This window comes from Mustela lutreola, chromosome 6 (assembly GCF_030435805.1).
Source record: "Mustela lutreola isolate mMusLut2 chromosome 6, mMusLut2.pri, whole genome shotgun sequence".
Taxonomy (NCBI): Eukaryota; Metazoa; Chordata; class Mammalia; order Carnivora; family Mustelidae; genus Mustela; species Mustela lutreola.
In genome coordinates, this window is record NC_081295.1 from 6,317,194 (window position 1) to 6,338,326 (window position 21,133).

Consider the following 21,133-nt stretch of genomic DNA (forward strand, 5'->3'; position numbering starts at 1 on the left):
TGGGAGCTTATAATTGAACGTGACACCAAAACCAATGCAAAGAATGTCTGGTCTCAAGCTCAGTTATTAAGCATATCATGTCAAAGTGTGTCTTAGGGAAAAAACCTTACATACATCTGACTGAATTATTGTGAAGTGTGGTTCAGTAAGGAAACATAGCAAAGTCTGAGATGTAATTTGGAGAAAATGCTAGATTAAGGAATGCTCATCTTTCCTAGAAGAAACCAGAGAGATGAATTCGGTTCAGTGAGAAGACTTGGTCGAATAGACACTGGGGCATGGAAAAGAGATAGTTCCTGGGTGACCCAGAGAAATTCGAGTTTTCACTCAACGTAGGCCACAAATAGAGGCTCAAGAGGAAGCTCAAGAGGAAGATGTATTTGGTAGCTAGCCTGCCTACGCTGGACGTGGATTGGAACTTCTTTGTGAGTACAAGCTTTTCAGACCGCCACAGACACTTGAAGAAGGAAGTCCTTGGCTCTGCATGGTTATGGGACTACCTAGGTGTGTAGAATCATTAGAATTTGATAAGCAATATCAAAGTGATTCTGGTGATTCTTTATTTCCATGCTTACACGGTTTTCATTCTAATAGACTTCAGTCAGCACTGGAGCAGGCATGGGGTCTATTTTGTACACTAAATCTGCAGTGCTTAGCACAGTGCCTGGGAGGTACTAAACGCTCAATAGACGTCAGTTAGATGTGGAAAATGAATGTTGCTGTATTCCACCTAAACAATTCTTCTTGTTTTGGCTTGTTTACTTTTTAATATTTCATGAATCAGAATGTAGGAGGCAAGAAGCTGGGAGGGAGGTACTGCCAAGGTCAGAGCTATGAGAATTCTTTTGGAATATTAAAATTTTAAAGATACTGGTTCTATTAGTATTATCTATTAATTGTATTATTAGATAATATGATAACATTATATTATTAATTAATTATTAGTTCTATTAATTATATGTCAAGTATAGATTATGGTTTTTTTAAAAAGATTTTATTTATTTATTTGACAGACAGAGCTCACGGGTAGGCAGAGGGAAGGGCTCAAGCAGGGAGCTGGATGCGGGGCTTGATCCCATGACCCTGGGATCATGACCTGAGCCGAAGGCAGAGGCTTTAACCCACTGAGCCACCCAGGCACCCCAGATTATGTTTTTGAGTAGTAAATTATTGCAACTAATCTTTGTCCTGTTTTGTAATTATACTTGGTTTGGTCAGAATAAATGAGGCATGTCTTTCATAATCATTCACTATGGACAGTGTGAAATCAGAACTATCAGAGATTTAACTATGAAAACATTGATACTTTGATAATACTATAAACAGTGAAATTATAATGTGTATAACCCCTTTCTGTATACAATTTCCCTTTTACAACAAAAAATGCAAATTATCTTGCTAAAAATTGTATTTATTTAATTCTCTAGTGAGAAGATTTGTGAAAATATTTATTAGACAGACAGATGGATCCCACTTCCTGAAACATTTTCCAAAAAGCATCCATCTAATGCAGTGCCACCGTATTCCACCTTCTGTAGTGAATCTCAGGTTCTCCGTTATGGTGACAAGCATCGCTTTCAGGACACAGACTCTGGGGTAAAGGGCTATGGAAACAAGTAGCAACGGTCGGGGCTACAGTTGTCTGGGAGAAATGCAGAAAGGAAAAAAAACCAAACCTCAAGATTATCGCTATATAAATCACTGTATACTTTTTTACTTGATGGCCAAAACCTTTCATATTATCACTGGGAATTGATGGAATTGACTATCAGGTATTATAAAACTACTAAACGCTGAAGATATCACAGCTAATATGTGGTTTTACTCTTCCAAAATGCACCATAGTAACGTTTGTCATATAATATAATCATTTTCTAAGTGAGGATAAATGAAATGCAGTGGGGGTTCTAAAGTTGATCTAAACTAATTAAATGGATCTCAGGCAGCCATGGTTGAAGGAGAAGTAAAAATCTTTGAAGACTTTTAAAAACAATGTATGTGATTGCATTTATGCATCATTCCATGCTTGAAACAAAAACCAAACAAGCACACAAAGAAAACTCAGAGCAAGGGCACCTGGGTGGCTCAGTCATTAAGCATCTGCCATCCGCTTGGGTCATGATTCCTGGGTCCTGGGATCAAGCCTCACACCGGCTCCCTGATCAGCAGGAAGCCTGCTTCTCTCTCTCCCACTCCCCCTGCTTGTGTTCCTGCTCTTGCTGTCTCTCACTCTATCAAATAAATAAATTAAATAATAAGGAGAAAAAAAAAAAAAAGAAAACTCGGAGCAATTGTCCGAGAATTAGCAGATGTTGATAAGGAAACCCCAGATAGTCTGGACACAAGGAAAGGCAGACATTGGTTCTCTTCCTATTTCAGAATAAGTACAAAGAAGGCAGACACTGAAATCTAAATTTTTGGCAAATAGGGTTGTTATCTCTTCATTTTTCTTCTCTCAGCAGTGAACTCTGATCAACTTTAGGATTTTAGCAGACATACAAGCTCATAAGTCCATGTATCATAGTTTGTGGGTGCTGGTGGGAGACGTGAGACTGTTCCTCATGTCACAGCGGGAGGTATGAGTGTCCAGTCTTTGTGTTGGCTCCCCAAGCCCCCCAAGTCCCGTGGAGTGACATGGAGCATTCCAGATAGAAACTGCGCTCTGAAGGTTTTTGTCACAGCTGAGGAGCCTGAGCTTAGAGAATCTGCCACTTTAACAGTAAGCCAGCTGCTGTTTGTCAGGGATGGGGAGCGGTGGGGGGAGGGGGGACATGTTCCCTCATTTCTCAAGGTTGATCCCTTATAAACCACATTCCTGATAAGCAGGGGGAGGGGAGAGGGGAAGAGTGCTCAGAGCCTTGATGTGTGTTACACTCAGTAAGGATGTGCAGAGTCCCTGGGGCCCTGGCAAGCTGCATCTCACAACATCCCGCACCAGGACTCAGCAGAGAAGCTGGCTCGAGGACAGCAGCAGCAAAGCTAGAATGTTCTGTGGAAGTGTGGAGGCTTGCTCTAATACGGGTGTGTGTGTGTTGACTCTTAACACCGTGACATTTAGGGCTTCTGGAATCACAAGCAAAATAGATTATAGGTATTATTTTTGCTTATGAATAGAATTAATAAAAAATCACCTTCATAATATACTGGCCCTGAAGAAACGGGATGATGTCTATCTATGGGAGAAGCTGGTGTTGGCATAAATGATGTCTCTGTATGGCAGAAACTACAGGTTCTACTTCTTTCTCCCATTGTGCTTTCCATGGTGTCAAACGGTAAATAAGTGCTCAGAAATATATTTATGATACTCAACTTTATGCCTGCATTTCATGCAAGGAGCTGATGTGTTGGACATCATGATCCACAATACCCTGTTTCTGTTGCTGCTACTAGGTGAAGCTACTTGTAGCAATGACAGGTCATCAATATCTGATAGGCTCTGACTATTCTTTCTTTCTTTTTTTTTTTTTTTTAAAGATTTATTTATTAGATAGAGAGAAAGAGAGAGAGAGATCACAAGTAGGCAGAGAGGCAGGCAGAGAAGGGGGGGGGGGCAGACTCTCTGCCAAACAGAGAGTTCGATGCGGGGCTCAATCCCAGGACCTTGAGATCATGACCCGAGCTGAAGGCAGAGACTTAACCCACTGAGCCCCCCAGATGTCCCAGGCTCTGACTATTCTTAGCAGGTGCTATCTCTGACAATGCTTTACCTCTGTTTTAAATATTCATCCCCTAATATAATTGGGATTCATCCCCTAATTATAAAGGAGCCATGTACCTAGAAAAGAAGTGTCAATCAGTCATCATATAGCCATTTGCACCTTTATTCAACAAATACTTCCTGTGCGTTCTCCATGTATCTTCTTTGAATACAACTCTCTAGCTCCGCTTGGGAAGAATGGTCAGCTTCACCAGGTTGAGTCATTTGACCTTTCATAGCCTTGACCATTGTGCATCACTGGAAATGGAAGAGGCGTTCCCCAGTGATGGCTTCTTTTATCTCTGTGACTGACAAGCCCTGGTAGGGTGAGTGGAGAGTGACATGCCAACCAGGGCGATCCCCAAATTCCTCTGGGGATAACTTTTTCCTAATCCTTTAGAAGGATTAGGAAAGATTTCAGAAGATTTCCTGAAACTGCAACTGGGCTTCAGTTTAAATCTTCTGTAGGGGAAAAAAAAAAAAAGAAAGAAAGAAAGAAACATTGTCACTAATAAAAGAAGATATAATGATAATATTTACATGTTGCCAATCAAATAGAACAAAATGCTATGCCAATGAAGAATTGAAAAAAAAAAAAAAAAAAAAAGATCGGAAGCATCACTTCCTTGAGAGTCATTAAGTGGAACAAGTTTTCTCCTTCAGAGGTGAGGCCCCCTCCGCAGACTCACGCGGTTCTTCGCAGCGTCCTCGGGTCCAGAGTGTGCAGCACGCGGAAGCAGTCTGTATGGGTTGTATTTAGGAATGTGCTACACGATGTTGGCAGCGTTCTCCCTGTTTCTATGTATGCTAACGGTTGGTGTCATTCTTATTAAGTCAGGACTGATGATGTGTCACATTCCCACAAGACAGCTGGCTGGTTGGAAGGTGGCATTTTGAAGAGTTACTCACTTTCTATAATAATTGTACTTGGCATCAGCTTCGCTTTCCTGCTCAGGCATTTGACACAGTTGACCATTCCCTCCTCCTCAGGCTCCTCTCTCTGCGGCTTCCCTGGATTTTATGACACTTTCTGAAGGGATTTCATTCCCTCTTTGTCATTCGTCCCTTGGCTGACCCTTGTTTATTTCTCTCACTGACCCGTTGTTCTTCGCCATCTCCTGAAGGTGGATGTTCCTCAAGGTTATTTGTTTGCTTTTTTCCCTCTTCTCTCTACACTTCTCCTATCTAGTGATCTCATCTACTCCCCTAGATTAAGTAGACTGATTTTAAGATTATTCTCAAATCTTTATTTTTAATATAATGGGATATTCTTGAACCTAAGAAAATGTGCACTAACCTGTGATAAATTTCCACTTAGATGTCTTCCGAACACCTCACGTTCAACATGGATCACAACACCCATAATCTCTACCCTCATATTCCATTTACTCTACCTCAGCTTATGTTTGATTTTTCCCCCTTTCTCAATCGTGCTTCAAGTCCAGGTTGACAGATTTATTGACTTCTCTTGCATAATATCCGTTGAATCCATTCCGAGTTTACACTCTTTATTACTTGTACTTAGCACGTCACACTGAACTCGCAACATCACTGATTTCAGCTCTCCCGTGTCCCTTTCACAGTCAGGGAATGAGAAATCCCACTAGGTTTTTACAGAGTGGATTTAACTCAGGGAGTTAGTTCCAATGACAGATGATAGCTGGAAGAAGATGCTACCACGCCTGGTGTTAGAGGAACAAGGAAAGAAATTAGGTTTCTCAGAACCTAGAAGTTCACAAGAGAGATCTCTAAAAGGGTATGATGTTGGGGTTCAGATCCCTAAAAGGGTATGGTGAGGCTAGTATGGGGGTATGGTGAGACTAGTCCTCGTCATTGAGAAGACGCTCTGGGCTGGAGAGAAGAGCTGGTCTAGAGCCATGGGGCCGCTGGGAGGAGCTGCCACTGCCGGCATGAAGCTCACCAAGCAGCAGCCCAACAGGAAGAAGGGAGCCCTCTTCCTTCCTCTTGTTTTCTTGCCTCTTGTCTGTGGCTGCTTTTGGCATCACCTAGCAGGAAACCAGCTGGTAGAAGAGTAATTTATATGTCAAGGCCCAACCCACGCATTAAAAATGGAAAACAGCTGGTGGACTTGGAGTTGCGAGACAGCAGTTAAGGGACCCGCACTGAGTGCCCCTTCAGCTGCTCAGACCGTGGACACATCCTCTCGTGTGTATTTGAACATCTTCTCTACAACGGCGAATGCTTCCTAGGTATGCTCAGCGAGAAACAATCCCTCGTACAAGGACTCTGAGCCTTCCCCCCAAAAATGGAAGACACAAGTTCCAATAATCATGCTGTCCATCTCTGGGAGAAACTAATTCTTTTTTTTTTTTACTCAAAATTGCAAGAGAATATCATGTATCCTAAAGAATAAATTAAATTATGAAGTTAACCACAAAGATATAAACATATAAGGTAAGTAGAATAGGTAAGGAGGGAGGAAAAAAGTTATTACTGCACAAACACATATATATGTGTGTATGTATAGGTACCTGCATATGTATTATGCATATATATACACTACACTTGTTTATGTAGATATATAAACTATATATGTAATTTTTATACATTTATATATACATACAGTCTGTCTATATATGTACATTTATTATACTATATTATATAGTCTCTATATACACAAAAAATACTGTATGTGTTTGTATATATATCTATGTGTGTGTATGTGTGTGCGTGTCTGTGTATCGGATAGAGGAAAGAAAGAAGTGGGGGGGGAGGCGAGGAAAGAAAGAAGTGGGGGGGGGAGGCGAGAAGGAAGGACGGAAGGAAGGGGAGAATGTTCCTAATTGATACAGTTCTTATTTCTGTACCTGCTAATGAGAGCTTATTTTTTTTTTATAATGTCTCTTTTCTCTAACCCCTTATGTTACCTTTTCTCTCAGCCATAATCTCAATTTGTGGGGTTTTTTAAAAATGATTTTATATAGTGACCCAAACTTACTTCCCTGATGGCTCTAAACACAGAAATCTTCATTAGATTGCCCTAGTTTTTTATGAACTTCTACTCTTAGGCATGGAGATACTGAGAGGTTGACACAGGAATCGTGTAGTAGCGACCCAATTTTCCCTTAGTAACTGGGCTGATATTCCAGCCGACCAGTATCCCTTTTTTTCTCTGTTAGTTCAGTATTCGAGGAAATGGCCAGGTGACAGTTTCAACTTTCAGTGAATGGAGCTATTTTTGTATCCCCCGTGCAGAGTGCCCCTGCGCTTTGGGTACTAAGACATCTGAGCGAACAGAGCCCAGGTTGAGAACTCGTAAATCGCGCATTCCATCAATGGGGTTGGGTGTCGTAGTGTTGGTACCCACTCCCACTTCCACCTCTTTATTCTGCACATGTATTTTTTGGCTGTGGGAAAAATGGCATCCTACCTTGCCTGCGGTTCAGAGCACCTATCAGGGTTCCCTCAGTGACTCTGCCTCTCTGAATGTTGTCACCCTCTGGCACCACAACTAGGGCTTCACTAGGCTGATCGCCATTCCCTCAGGCCAGCTGCTTCCGGGTGACGGGAGACTGAAGAGTATGAGAAAAGTCAAAGAACATAACCCATCACCCTATGTCCTTTATAGTGACCGAGTTCATGATTCGGAAGCGATGTGCCTGAGTACGTCCGGCAACTGGGAGTTGTGTGCCTCTGCGGATGGTGATGCTGTCAGGAACATGATGGACAGGAAAGGCATTTTGGATACCACGAGTCAATCTCAAATCAGAGCCAATAATCCCCAATAATCTTCTACCCCAGCTGACAGTCATCCTATTAGATGGTCCAAGACCCTTCAGAGAGGTCTTAGAGGGATATTTACTCTGATGGACTGTGAAAAAGCATCTCATAAAGCCAGTGCCTTGGGTAGTCCTGTCCTTGCCCCATTCAACTTTGAGGATAACAAGGGCTGTGAGACCAAATGGATGGGAACTTAGAGAGAATCACAAGTTTAGGATATGCTCCAAAAACCAGAGAACTTATATGTTGGCCTAAAAGAAAGTTTGTTACTGTCACCACTGTTGTTGCTCTTTCCCCTAAAGCTAGAGCTGATTTGGGGAAAATCAAATCCAAAGTCTTATAGAATTACAAGTTGCAGAACTGCAACTAAGCCCACAGACTCTTTGCATCTTTTAGGTGAAAGGTATAGCATTGATTGGGAAGACATTGGATCCTGGTGATTGGAGTGGGTCATCTAGATAGATTCAGACAAAGCTGATGGTGAGTTCCCAGATCTGATGTTTCTCTGACTTTCTCCCTTCTCTGCCTTCCTTGCTTGAAGGCCTGGTTGTTCTGGGTCCCCTAGAGGGGCAAGATAAACTGGTCCTGGAGTTCCAGAAGGAGGCAGAGGCTGGGAACAGAGAGCTGCCTCGGTGACAGAGAATCACTCCTAGGGCACGTCCCTTCCGGGCTCATTGCTGACATGAGGAGCAAGCAGATGGAAGCGAGGATGTTTCCGTCCACTTCTCCTGCATTCCAGACTCCTCTGCATATGCCTGCTGACAGGATCGAACAAAAGCCATCTGACAAAGGAATCCAGGAATCGTAGTCTGTGTGGCCTTACGTCCCAAGCATCAGGAGTGGAAAGCAGATGGGTGAATCTGGAGTTGAGAAAAAATGCCCACCTACCTGACAGCCCTGCCCAGCCTTCAGGGACCAGCAGAGGTTGGAAGCTTATCCACGGTACTTAGCCTGGTTATTTCAGTCCCCTTGACTTAAAATCCTAGAGACTTGTGCCAATTTCAGGGTCACTGGTCACCTCCTGCCATCCTTCGGGGTAATGAAAATCCGTATCTTCTCAAAGCTGGTAGAGTGCCTCCCTTCTTTCCAGAGGAAGAGATGAAAAAGAGTGCTTTCTCTCTGGGTCTGCCAACACACACGACAACTTTGTTGAAGGAAGACTGTGACAACCTCTTTCCCGAAGTAGGAATCCGCCCTCCCTTTCTGCCATGGTGTGTTTGGTTTGTTCAGTTCACTTTCCTCTGCTATTGCCATTGTGAAAGTGGACAGTCTTGTCACAAACTCACGGGGGTGCACTGTGGATGGAATGAAATTGATCTGCCACCAGGATTGGGGTGTGCTCCGGGCGGATGGGGTGCCAAGAGGAGCCTCATGCTGGTGTCCATACGCGGTATCTCCACAGGCGTGACACTGACCTGAAACCCTGTGAGAGTCTTAGGGGTGTGTGTGTGTGTGTGTGTGTGTGTGTGATGAACTGATTATCTCATACATGAAAACAAAAAGTAAATACCTTTTAGTTGCAGTTGGCTTTACTTGCTGTTAAAGGGTATACATTAATGCTGTGTTTTTCATTAATGTATCATCAGCCATTTCGAGGTTAGGGCCCCAATGCAGACTACCTTTACTTGGCATTTATTTAGGAACCACAGTGTCGTTTATAGCCACCATCCATTTACGAAAATGAAGCAAATGCACTTGTACATAATTAATAGTAAAAACAAAGTGAGGCTTTTAATAGAAAACAGGCCGTATGTGCTAATCTGACATGTTTCTCTCTTTTTAGCGTGAACATACAGGTTTTTGTAACTTGAAGTTTAAATGAAAATGTTTATTTTTAAAGAAAATCTGTTTTCCCTCATTTGAGATCAGAATTCAGAGCATATTGAAACATTCTCTACAGCAAACTTAAATATAGGATGACCCATTGCCCTTCGCTATTATCCTGCTGTAAAATGTGTTCCCGTGGTGTTTACACAGGACTGACCCGACAGTGTTCGCTCTCGGTTATATGATTTTGCTCCACGGACAGGGATCACTGGCTCTTAACCCGTCCTTTAAGCCTGCGCCTGTGGGTGTGCTGGACTGGAGAGCAGGTGGAGCCTGTGTGGGATTTCTTGCTGAGGCCCTGGTTCAGGCAGACCCCCACTAGCGCAGGGGACTAAACTGCGGGCAGAGAGAAAGCCCTGATCTGTTCCCTAGAGCAGTCCAGGGGCGGGGAGGCCTGGCAGATCCTGGGGGACCATTTCAGGGATGGTCCTTGGCCTCGCCCTGATTCTCCCCACCTGTTTTTGTTGTTGTTGTTGTTGAAGATTTTATTTGTTTATTTGACAGACAGAGATCACAAGTAGGCAGAGAGAGAGAGAGGGGGAAGCAGGCTCCCCGCTGAGCAGAGAGCCTGATGCGGGGCTCGATCCCAGGACCCTGGGATCATGACCTGAACTGAAGGCAGATGCTTTAACCCACCGAGCTACCCAGGCGCCTCGCTCCCCACCTGTTGGGGGAGACATGGCTGGGAAGTGTGTCAGCTGTCCTCACGGCGTCACTGGGTTTTACGTTTCCTGGGCTCCACGCCGTGCAGGAGAGCAGGGCCTTGGATAGGTGTCTGGGGCATATCACACCCTCAGGGAAGTAAAGCCACGAGATGCGAGCCTCTGTCAGACCACCGGGCACCTCTTCTTGAATGTAACTGTTTCCTGAAGTCATATAGCTTTCTGGAATTGCCGGATCAAAACCCTTTACATGTCAGGATAAAGAGATTTGAAGTCCGCCTTTATTGCCCGTTTTAAGCCCCTCCTGCTCTCCTTCTTTCCACTTTAAGAAACCTTTTCTTTGTGTTTATGATTTAAAGCAGTTTTTGTGTCATCGTGAATTATAGCTACTTTCCCGCGGTGATTTACATTTTTATGTGTTACTCAGAAACCATCCTGTGTGGTTTGATAAAACATCCTTGGCTGGGCTGAAACCATGCCTTCTAGCCTGTTGCCTGGTGAACTTCAGGATGGGTACCGCCTCTCAGTTCCTGAAAGTCTCCCAGTGTCTTCCGGATGGACGCGGGCGGCGATACCATCCCTCGGTCTGGTCCTCTTGGATCTTCACGGTCCGTTGGGGTTTTATGTTCAGCTACATCGCGCTACTGAAAACTCGCCCATTTTCCCTCCTGTCTAAACTCCGGTGACTGTCCCTGCAGTGTCACTTATCCCACTGCTACTGCTGCTCTGTACCTCCCACTCTGTCTGAACAGATGGGGAGCACCGTGCATGGGCTTTTTGTTTCATCTTTGAATCTGCGGCGACTTACGGTGCTGCTGGGCGCCCAGCACGTGCTTAGTCTCACTACGTAGAGAGACACGGGAACTAGTGCATGTCCTGTGCTTGCTTCCTTCAGACCTAGTAAAAGGTGATCAGATTGGATTGTATCAGGTGGAAGAGAGGACCGGGGAGGCAAGAGCCACCTTCCCCCAACCCCCGCCCCCTTGCATGCACTGTCCTGACTACCCACCTATCCTGGAGAGTTGCTTTGAGCTAGAATCATGATGCAGAGATGATCAACAGTGGAAACTGATGTCTGACACTGAAAAAGTGGGATTGGAGGCTGCCGGCAAGAATCGTGTACCTGCCAGGATCCGTGGATTGGCGTGTGAACTTCTCCATGGATTTAATTAAGTAAGCCCTTTGCTACCGGCTCCTTATCTGGCTTGCAGTTTATTTGTCAAATCGTACTCCTTAGAATGGATTAAAAAACCTGTGAAATCAAGTAAATTGAAATGCTTGGTGATTTTTCTCTCAATATTGTGTATCCATAAACCCCCCTCAAGGCTAATGTGTCAGTTGTGAGATTTGCTGAATGACAAATTTCTTCTACAGATAGGGAGACTTTTTAAAATTTTTTTCAAAATTCTTGTTTATATCTTTTAAAATATGAAGAGTGGGCAGTGGCCCTGTAAATTTCACAGGAAGTGAAAGCGTCTCTTAATTCTCAGTGGTAAAAAGATGCTGTGGAGTGTCAAAAATAAACACATTATTACTCGGATAAATCCTTTTATTTTTTAAATATGTATTTATTTGAGAGAGAGTGAGAATAAGAGAAATCACAGAGGGAAAAGGAAATGCAGACTCCCCGCTGAGCAAGGAATCCAGTGCCAGGCTCAATACCAGGATCATGGCCTGAGCCAAAGGCAGACACTTAACTGACTGAGCCACCCAAATGCCCCTTGGATAATCTTTTTAACTAGTGTCATCAATACCTATAGTACCAAAGGGCTTTTTGCCATAACAAAACTACTCACATTTCTGGGAGGTAGGGAACCTGCTCTTGAAATCCACTGATAGGGTTGAGAAACTGTCTTGACCTGGCTGGCTCTCTTATCAGCTGACAGTTCCATGGGTTTAAATGATCCTCTAACCGCTGAAGGCCCCTGCTTTGGACAAATCTCATCACAAATGACCTGGCATTCTTTCTCCCAAAGCCTCTCTCAGCTAATACTTGGAAAATATCCAAAAATCTCATTTGAATGTGGTTTTGTTTTTCTGTGACTAATATGTTAGTTATGAATCCTGGGTATTTTAAAGTCTAATATTTTAAGCAAAAGAAATAACTGTTTCTAACTGGCTTTCACTCATAAATCAAAGATCAGCGATGAAAAGTGTACATATGCTCATATGTACATGCATGTTCCACAAGTCATATTCTGCACGTACCACACACCAGTCACAGTGCATGTGCTCGTTTTTAGGTGGAAAGTGACATAACTGATGTGAGACTCTTAAGAAGATTCTCTCTTCATATCATGTTTAATAGCATAAGTTCTAATAAACGGCATCCTGGATCATAATGTTGACTTTACGGGAAAAGAGACATTACCTTCTAATGAAAAATCTGCCGTGAATGAATCATTCATAATTTGCTTGATAATCATTTACACTCGAGTGCCTTTTACAGCGTTGAACAGAATATAATCATGCTTGATGACCTTTAAACATTCTTTTAAATTGGGTATTTCTAAATGTAGTCTCTGCGCAGCAGAGACATGATATCTCACATGGCTTAATGCGCAGAAATGGTCACGTACATAAGGCATAATTCCATCCTATGCTTCTGTAGGAAGATGCCAGATTACTCTCCACAAATTATGGGAGATTTATGTGACACTAACTTCAAGCCTATTGGAATATATTGCATTTATTTTCAACTATGAAATCATCTAATCAACTCTTGAGAGACAAACATGTGCAAAATATATCTTAAGTGTGACAGAAGACCTCATTCCTATCCTCAAGTTGCTTACAATTCAGATGGGAAGAACAAAGCAAGCTTTATACTTTAGTGAGACAAGCACTTTTGAAGGGTACTGTGTTGAGCCAAATAAGGTAAAAGTAAAGTTAAATTCCTTTGTGACTAAAAATTGTTCTAACATTGATATAGGTAACATTTGAATAAGAATTTTTAAAAATGTTATGAAAAAAGTAGCGTGTCAGTTCACCCTATAATACTCGTGATGCTGAACTTCGTCACTTGGGGAGGTAAAGTCCATCAGATCTCTCTCTTGTGAAGACAGCCTTTCCTTGGTGTAATTAGTAAATAAAATGTGGGGTGCTACTTTCAGACCTTGTGAATAGCCTAGTCCCTAAATCTTGCCAAGAATCCATTTATATTCCTACTCAAATCAATATTGCATTTGTGATTGAAAAAAAAGGAGATATTTATAATTTTATCTTTCTTCTTACATTTGCTAGTTAACATTTTTCTGTAAAGAATACCATGGCCAGTGGGAGCTCCTTGACATCAACCACTACCTAGTTTTGATGTGTCCCATCAGTCTCTGAGCACTTTCTTGTTCTTGGTAGGAGATGTTCCGGACTCACGCACGTGCACGTGTGTGTGTGTGTGTGTGTGTGTGTGTTTGTAGTCATGAGTTTGCCCAGGTAACTCCATTTCAAATCCAACACCACAGACTTCTCCACCACTCGCCCATTCAGTATTCATATCTGTCTTCTCCCCCAGTGGAAAACCACATCACCAGAGATACCAACATATTAGCTCGTTTATTCTATACCACAGAGTCTCAGCGTTTCTAAACCCAAACCACTGTCAATCACGGACTTATTCACAGATTTCAACCTATTAAGTACAATATAAGGATTCACATTAAGGTTTCTTGATGATGTTTGGCAAGTAACTCATAGTTCATAATTGGTATATGATGTTAATTGAATTTACAAGGGAAACAATGCTGATTTAGGTGTGGGAATATTGTGTAAGCTTCAGATCCTGAGTAATGTCCAATCTAAAATTACAACAACAACATGGGAACATAGTTTGACTCATGAACAGCTGAGAAGGCAGTAAATAAAGGGAAAAGCAATCTTTACATAAGTGCTTTTCGGATATTGGAAAGTATTTAATGGATAGCATCTGTAGAAAGGAATAAGCTTGGCCAAGCCAGGCCCCCATGCATATATATTAGACTATAAATAACAAGCAGCGGAGTTCTAACTCAGACCTCTGACTTCCTACTAAGACTTGGTGAAAACAGGCAAGCACGCAGCCCTGTCAGAGATGAGCATATTGGGGTCAGCTCTGTCTGTCCCGGTCTGTTGTTTTCCTTTCACTGTCCAGGGTCTGAGGCCATGGCTATCCCCTGTGCTGTGCCTGCCCTGCATCGCTCTCTGCCCAGGACTGCCTCATCTCCTTCCTTCTTCCATCCTGTAGAACACCCTGGATTTCTGCAGATGCAGGCCTTCATGTCAGCTTTACTAAGGCAGGTTGTGTTTCCCAATGAACTCTGTAAAATGTCTGTTTCCTAAGGATAACTTTTCCTTCCACTTGTGTGTTTTCATAGCTTTGTTACTTTCTCTGCCCTAGTATTAGAGTCTTTTGAGTTTTGACCCTGCCATCGTGGTGGAGAATATATCTATATATCTTGTCTTATACTGGTTCACAACATGAAGACTTACTTCTCAATTGTGTCTGAGTTTTAACAGGTCCCCATGGCGCAGAAATGTATGCTCTGTGCCCTCTCATTTGTCCCTGCGTTAAGTACCCTGCCTGCCTTCTTTCATTTAAACCTAACTGATTTTATGCTCGCAAATGCACTTGTCTTTTTAATGTTACATACGTGGTTGTTAGTGATCTTTAGAATCCACGATAATTATATATTTTAAATCACTCTGATTTGAGTTCCTTGCTACATTCTGGCTTTTGTTGTTTTGTTATTGTGGTTGGTAGGAAGCACTGACATTTCAAAAAATGTGTGTTTTGCTGAGGAAAGGGTTGACAAACAAGTCTTGGGCTTGGAATTTAAGTGCTGTGGGATTTTAATCAAGAGTAAAGGTTACAGACCAATGTCTTCTTTGAAAAAAACTGGGAGGAGAAAATGGGAGATTTTATCTATGGAAAAGTTGGATGAGACCCATAGGATCAGGGGTTCAGATGCCCTTAATAGACACCCACATCTTTGTGGTTTTGCCAATAACTTTACACGCAACTGTGCCTAAAGCTTGATTCCTAGCAACAGGAAAAAATAAAATATAAAAGTGGTGGACTGAATATATCTTAGAAATGTAACAGCAACAACTGTTTACAAAGGCATATGCTTCTCCTGGTCAGTATTATTATAAAGTTGATGACTTTAGCACACTTCGCATTCTAAAATAATAATATCCCTTGTTCTCTCTTATTTCAAAGACTAGTTATTAGCTTTATAAAATAATCACTATGTGGTGTAATATCTGTGTTTAGGAATCTCACTGCTCCCTCAAGACTAACACTTGAAATACCTGTCTTAACCCCAGGAGAAAGTCAGACAGAATATGCATGGGAAAAGGTAGTGATTAGAGGCTGTATCTAGAATGTGAGTATTCTTCCTTTTAGTGAGCTTTTAAAAGGGGTTACGTGCTGTCAGAAGTGTATTTTATGAAATCTCTTACTATGGTGCAAAGTCCTGCAGGAAATTGGGAAGAATGCTGAAGTCTTTCTAAGTTGAATGAAGAAGTAAATAAGGGAAATCTATGATTCAAAGTGTTTTTAAAAATAGGGCTTAAGGTGCCTGGGTGGCTCAGTGGGTTAAAGCCTCTGCCTTCGGCTCAGGTCATGATCTCAGGGTTCTGGGATCAAGCCCCGCATCAGGCTCTCTGCTCAGCAGGGAGCCTGCTTCCTCCTCTCTCTGCCTGCCTCTCCGCCTACTTGTGATCTCTGTCTAATAAATAAATAAGTATTTTTAAAAAATAGGGTTTAAGAGTTTTAAATGTTCAGAGTGTTTCAAACTTTGTATTTCCACTTAAATTACCTTACTTACAGAAGTAATCAAAGGAGTGAGAATGCTTACTTTCTTTACAAAATGAAAAAAAAAAAATTACCTTGTTGTGCCTCGGTTTTATTCTCCAGAGTTAGCTACTTTACCAAAACATTGTTTCACTTACTTCTTCTGGAAAGCATCGGCATATGCATTGGCTGCTCGACTTTAAACTCCAACTGTTCCCCCCCATCTTGAACAGCTCCTCATTTAGCACCTCTTCTCCTTCTCTCATCTTCTCCTGCCCGATTCCCACTGTTTATCCAGTCTTCAACCCAGACGTCGTGGGAGCTGCTGGAGATAGAAAGCAGACCTGGCCTCTGCTCTGTTGGACCTCCCGTTGTGGTAAGCAAGACGACAGTTGACCTTCGGTTCCTCCCTGTGACATCATGGCACATTATTACTTGGCATAATGTACTTTAACTTTTATTTATCCAACAAAATTTGGTAGTATCTGCGAACTAGTTATTTTCTAGGTGAAAGGAATTAGTTTCTCTACGTTTTTCATTTCTGCTCTTTTTCCCCTTCCTCTTAAATTCTATCAGCCGCATCATTATAGTCTCATTGATGTGGCTTATAAGATTTATATTATGTTCTTTAACTGTAATGAAGTGCTCGATATTTTGCTAAATAAGTCACATTTTTTGTTACCTCAAAATCTTTACTTTTTAAATTTGACAAATGGCATTTTAAATTTGATGTATATACATCATGTTACATATACATCATGATATATATAGCCATACATTATACATCACATATACATCATGACATATATATCACGTTGCATAATTGCATATTATTATCTATGTTAATTATTGCATTAGATCTAATGCATTAGATCTCTATGACTTATTTACTACTTGTTTTATTTATTTACTTTATTTACTCATTTACTACTTATGAGTACTTGTTATACATTTGTGACTTTCAGACATCATCAGTCTTCTTCCGCCAGCTACTGTTCCCTGATAACCACCATTTTATTATCTGTTTTTTTGTTTGTTTGTTTTTATAGGTTGGACTATTTTAGATTCCACATATGAGAATTCTGATAATAGTACTTGCCTTTTTCTGTCTGACTTATCTCTCTGTGTTTGAAGTCCATCCGTGTCATAAATGGAAAGGTACCCTCCTTTCTCATGACTGAATAATATTTCATTCAGCATATATACCGAGGATGGGTATTTGGGTTGTTTCCGTATCTTAACTCTTGTGAATAATACTGTGATAGACACAGGTGTGCATGTATCTCATCAAATTCCTATTTTTATTTCCTTTGGGTATATACCCAGAAATGGAATCACTAGATTGTATTATAGTTTTCTTTTTATTTTGAGGGAAACTGCATATTGTATTCCGTAGTGTCTGGACTAATTTACACTCCCACCAACAGTGTATAAAATTCCCTTTCACCAAGCCCTCGCTGGCACTTGCCCCTTGTCTTCCTAACGGTCGCCATTCTCATAGGTGGGAAGTGATAGCTCATGGTGGTTTTCATTTGTAGTTCCCTGATGATTCATGATGTAGATTCGCTGCAGTCAAATGAAGAAGCTGTAATTAGCACATGGCGAGTATGTGGTATGATTGGACCCACAAGGAAGAAATAATATTCTAATATTTCTCAACCTGTATCAGTCAGTAATGTTCTAAACATCAAAGTCAATCTAGAATATTAATCACTAAGGAGCCTGTCATATTTTAGTTTGTTTCCCATCTCAGTCACGTTCATGGGTTTCCTTTACAACTTTCTGTTTTTCTCAGAGAAGTTGATTTTCATTTTTCTTATTGATGGAAGAAACGCATGCCATCATAGTGTGCTTAAGACTGTCATTAAACACTGAATTTGTTTTCATAGAATATACTTTCCCCTTGAAGGCATTTTTTAAAGATTTTATTTATTTATTGGAGAGAGAGAGAGAGAGGGAGCACATGAGAAAGATCATGAGTGAGGGGGAGGGGCAGAGGACGAAGGAAAAGCAGACTCCCCACTGAGCAGGGAGCCCGACAAGGGGCTGGATCCCAGGACCCTGAGATCATGACCTGAAGGCAGACACTTTACTGACTGAGCCACGTAGATGCCTCTCCTTGAAGACATTTTTATGGGCTCATTTGATTTCCTCTTCAAATTTGTATCTGTTACTTCTTATAGACTCTTCTGTTAGGTCCAGTTTCTTACCCTTGAATTTTTTGTTTGTTTGTTTGTTTTATCTTGCTGAGGTACATCTGTTAGTAATTTTATTTTCCTATTAAGGTATTTAATTTTATGTGTTAACTTGACTGAGCTAAGAAATGCCCCAATAACTGGTAAAACATTATTTCTGGGTACACTGAACACAGGAGCTCATCTTTCCCAATGCAGGTGGACATCATTCAGTCTACTGGAGGCAGGAGAAGACAGGTGTCCCAACTGAAACAGAGAGCAAATTCAACCTTCTTCTACCTATTGTCAGACTTATGTTACTTCTTAGTTTAGATTTTATTTTTTTAATCTGTTTTTATGTTTTACTTGTCTTTTTCCACCAGTTCTGAAGGATTTCTCGACTTTATCTTTTAGATCATTACCCCTGGAAGTGTGAAACATGAACCGACAACATTAATGTCACTTGGAAGTTTGTTAGAAATGTAGGATCTCAGCTTCCACCCCAGACCTGGTGACCCCGACTGTATTTCAACATCCTATGATCATTCACATGCATATGAGACTTTGAGAAGCAATGGTCCCTTGATTCACTTTTCTTTCCTGTTCACTCTCTTCAACAATACTTCTATTAATGTGGTTATTTGTCATAGTTTTAATTTCTAGCAAGAACTTCTTATTCTCTTATTGCTTTCTTGGCACCCCAGCAATTTTTGTACAGATTTCTCTCTCAATGCCAAGTTTACAAATCATGTTTTTAAAAGTTCTCTTCTGTTTCTTTCATGATCCATTCTCTTTTTAAGTTTTGATCTTACTTTATCATGTTGTTTGCTTATCTCAAAAATATCTCAAAAATATCCCTGCTTGCTTGTGAATATTATGATGAAATGATGTAATAATTAGAGGCGGGAGCTAGTGTGGATTCCCCCATTCCATTTTGTAGGCATATGTGTACCAAAATCCTATAATAGAGCTCCAGGATGTGTTAGTGAGTTCAGTTACCAGGTAGGCTTACCTTCTGTTCTAATGCTTTGCCTCTATTAGCTCATTTAGTCCCTTCAATAATCCTGCAAAATAGGAATGGTTACTAGTCTATTGTAGGGATGAGGAGCTGGGGGCAAGAGACCGAGTTGCTGAGTCACATGGTGAGTGGTAGAGTAGAGATTCAAACCCAGGTGGCTTGACCCCAAAGTCCACAGTCCTGATGATGACACTGCAGAAGGTCTTTCCTGTTTCAAGGGTATTTTAGTCTATTTTAGGCCTGAATGGAGATGGCCTCTGTCCCTTTCCTCTCTGCTCTGTTGCCCTAGGTCTAGAATCATCCAAGGCTCTGCTTACCTCTTTGTCTAGCTTCAATCCCACAGCGGAGGCTTCTCTAAGAACATTTTATCTTCTGTTTCGAGGATAATTATTAGGCTTTTAGTAGTTACGTACAGGAGAAGAAGAAAAGAAGCCAGCTAGTTAGCACAGTTATTTTGTGCAAGTCTTCTAATGGACAGTGCTGAAAGCTGCTTGCCACCTACTTACTCCTGATTCCTGAGTCACTTGACTGGGGACTTGGAGCCTTTTTTTGGTCCAAAAGAGCCAGCATCTCGCTGGTTGTAACCTCCTCTGACTTGGTTTATTTGTTAATATGATGATCTATGATTTTTCCTTTTTCTTTCTGTTTCTTTTTTTTAAAGATTTTATTTAATTTATTTTTATTATGTTCAATTAGCCAACATATAGTACATCATTAGTTTTTGATTTAGTGTTCCACAATTCATTAGTTGCATGTAACACCCAGTGCTCATCCCTTTAAATGTTAAAATGTTAAAAAAAATTAAAAATTTTTAAAAAATATAGCTATCTGGAGTTTCTCTATTAACTAAGACCTATTTTATAGGTAATATACAAGTAATATATCTTTACAGATAAAGGTATATTACCTTTGTCAGGTTAAGGACTTCTGTACCTGATTTGCTCTTTTTTTTTTCTTGTAACATAAAAGGGTATTAAATCTTACTGAATTGTTTTTTGTGTATTGAAAGCGATATTAAGCCATTCCCTTTTTTAGCTTATTCATATGTTGGATTACATTGATGGGGAGCTTTCAAAAAATAAACTGTCATTACATCTATTTGTTGATGATATATAATTCCAAATAAGGATTTTAACATATGTTCATAAATGAAATGGAATGATTATCACTATTTTATTTTGCAACTAATACAATGAAGTGCGCAGCTTCTTTTCTTTTACTTTTCTCTTTTTTAAATACAAATAATGTCCCTTAAAAGTTGAAAGAACTCAGTTATAGAACATTCTGAGTCTGCTTATTCAAACCTTTCCTTTTATTTCATACGTACACATCTTCACTCGAAGTATTTATCTTTTCTTGCACTAACTTGGGCCCATCACCTTTTTCCAGGTTTTTATCCATGTCCTCTAGGATCTCAGTCACATTAGACAATGGCTGTTCCATAAAACCTGTGCTTGTTCTGTAGCTGTGTCTTACTTAAGGTCTGATTTTGTTGTATCTCTGTAATCAAGTGTGTGAAAGCTTCATCTACTTTGTTCTTTTTGCAAAATTCCTATTTTTGATATTAAGCTTTGCCATTTTTAAAATTCTTTATTTACGGATTGATTTTCTATACTATTTATTTCTCTTAATAAAACGGATTGGCAAGGTGCTTTTGCAAGGCTCTCTCTTCCAGACTAAATTAAAAAAGTGAGACTAAATCACACTTTTCAGGATCATGTTGCTTGTAAATCCAAAGCTGAGAATCTTCAACCCACATGTTGAACCAGCAGGGTTTGGTGTGACGCAGAAGGGGTCTGCTGGTGGGGGTGAGGGGAGGACTGATTGATGGAGAAGCCAGAGCATTATGTTGTTACATGAAGAAAAGATCTAAATTCAATCTCTAGCTCTGGTGGACAGATCTCGGATGAACATGTAAATTACCAAATGGCTACTCCTGGCGCATTATAAAGAATTCGTTTCTAATGGTTTAAAATAGAAAACCATTAAAGGATACGGGACGATAGTAAAATCTTAAGTCCACATTCCAAGAAGTGCAGAAATGGAACAGACTAGCTTCTGCTGAAGTATGTTGGAAAAGAAGTTCTTTGGTTTCAGATACGGGTGGGATGAGCTGGCTGTAGTCTCTCTTCCGAGGCCCGACATGCTGCGTTCTGGCTCATATTGATAAGAACTAAGCTGTGTGACTAAGAAGCTCACACTGCTAAGTGGAAAACTACGTAGCTTTAGTTGAGTCAGGACAAT

The 21,133-nt window shown here is 40.9% G+C and overlaps 1 protein-coding gene across 6 annotated transcripts in view; it reads left to right on the top strand.

Annotated features, from left to right (window-relative positions):
• PRKN (parkin RBR E3 ubiquitin protein ligase) overlaps positions 1-21,133 on the top strand; it is a 1,292,545-nt gene that overhangs the window by 592,159 nt on the left and 679,253 nt on the right. For 2 of the 6 annotated variants that reach the window (XM_059176590.1, XM_059176589.1), the window contains one exon: positions 15,996-16,073. The exons of the other annotated variants lie outside the window; for them this stretch is intronic. In XM_059176590.1, the coding sequence (XP_059032573.1) occupies positions 15,996-16,073 (78 nt within the window). The remainder of the gene's footprint in view (positions 1-15,995; positions 16,074-21,133) is intronic. 6 annotated transcript variants of the gene reach the window in all.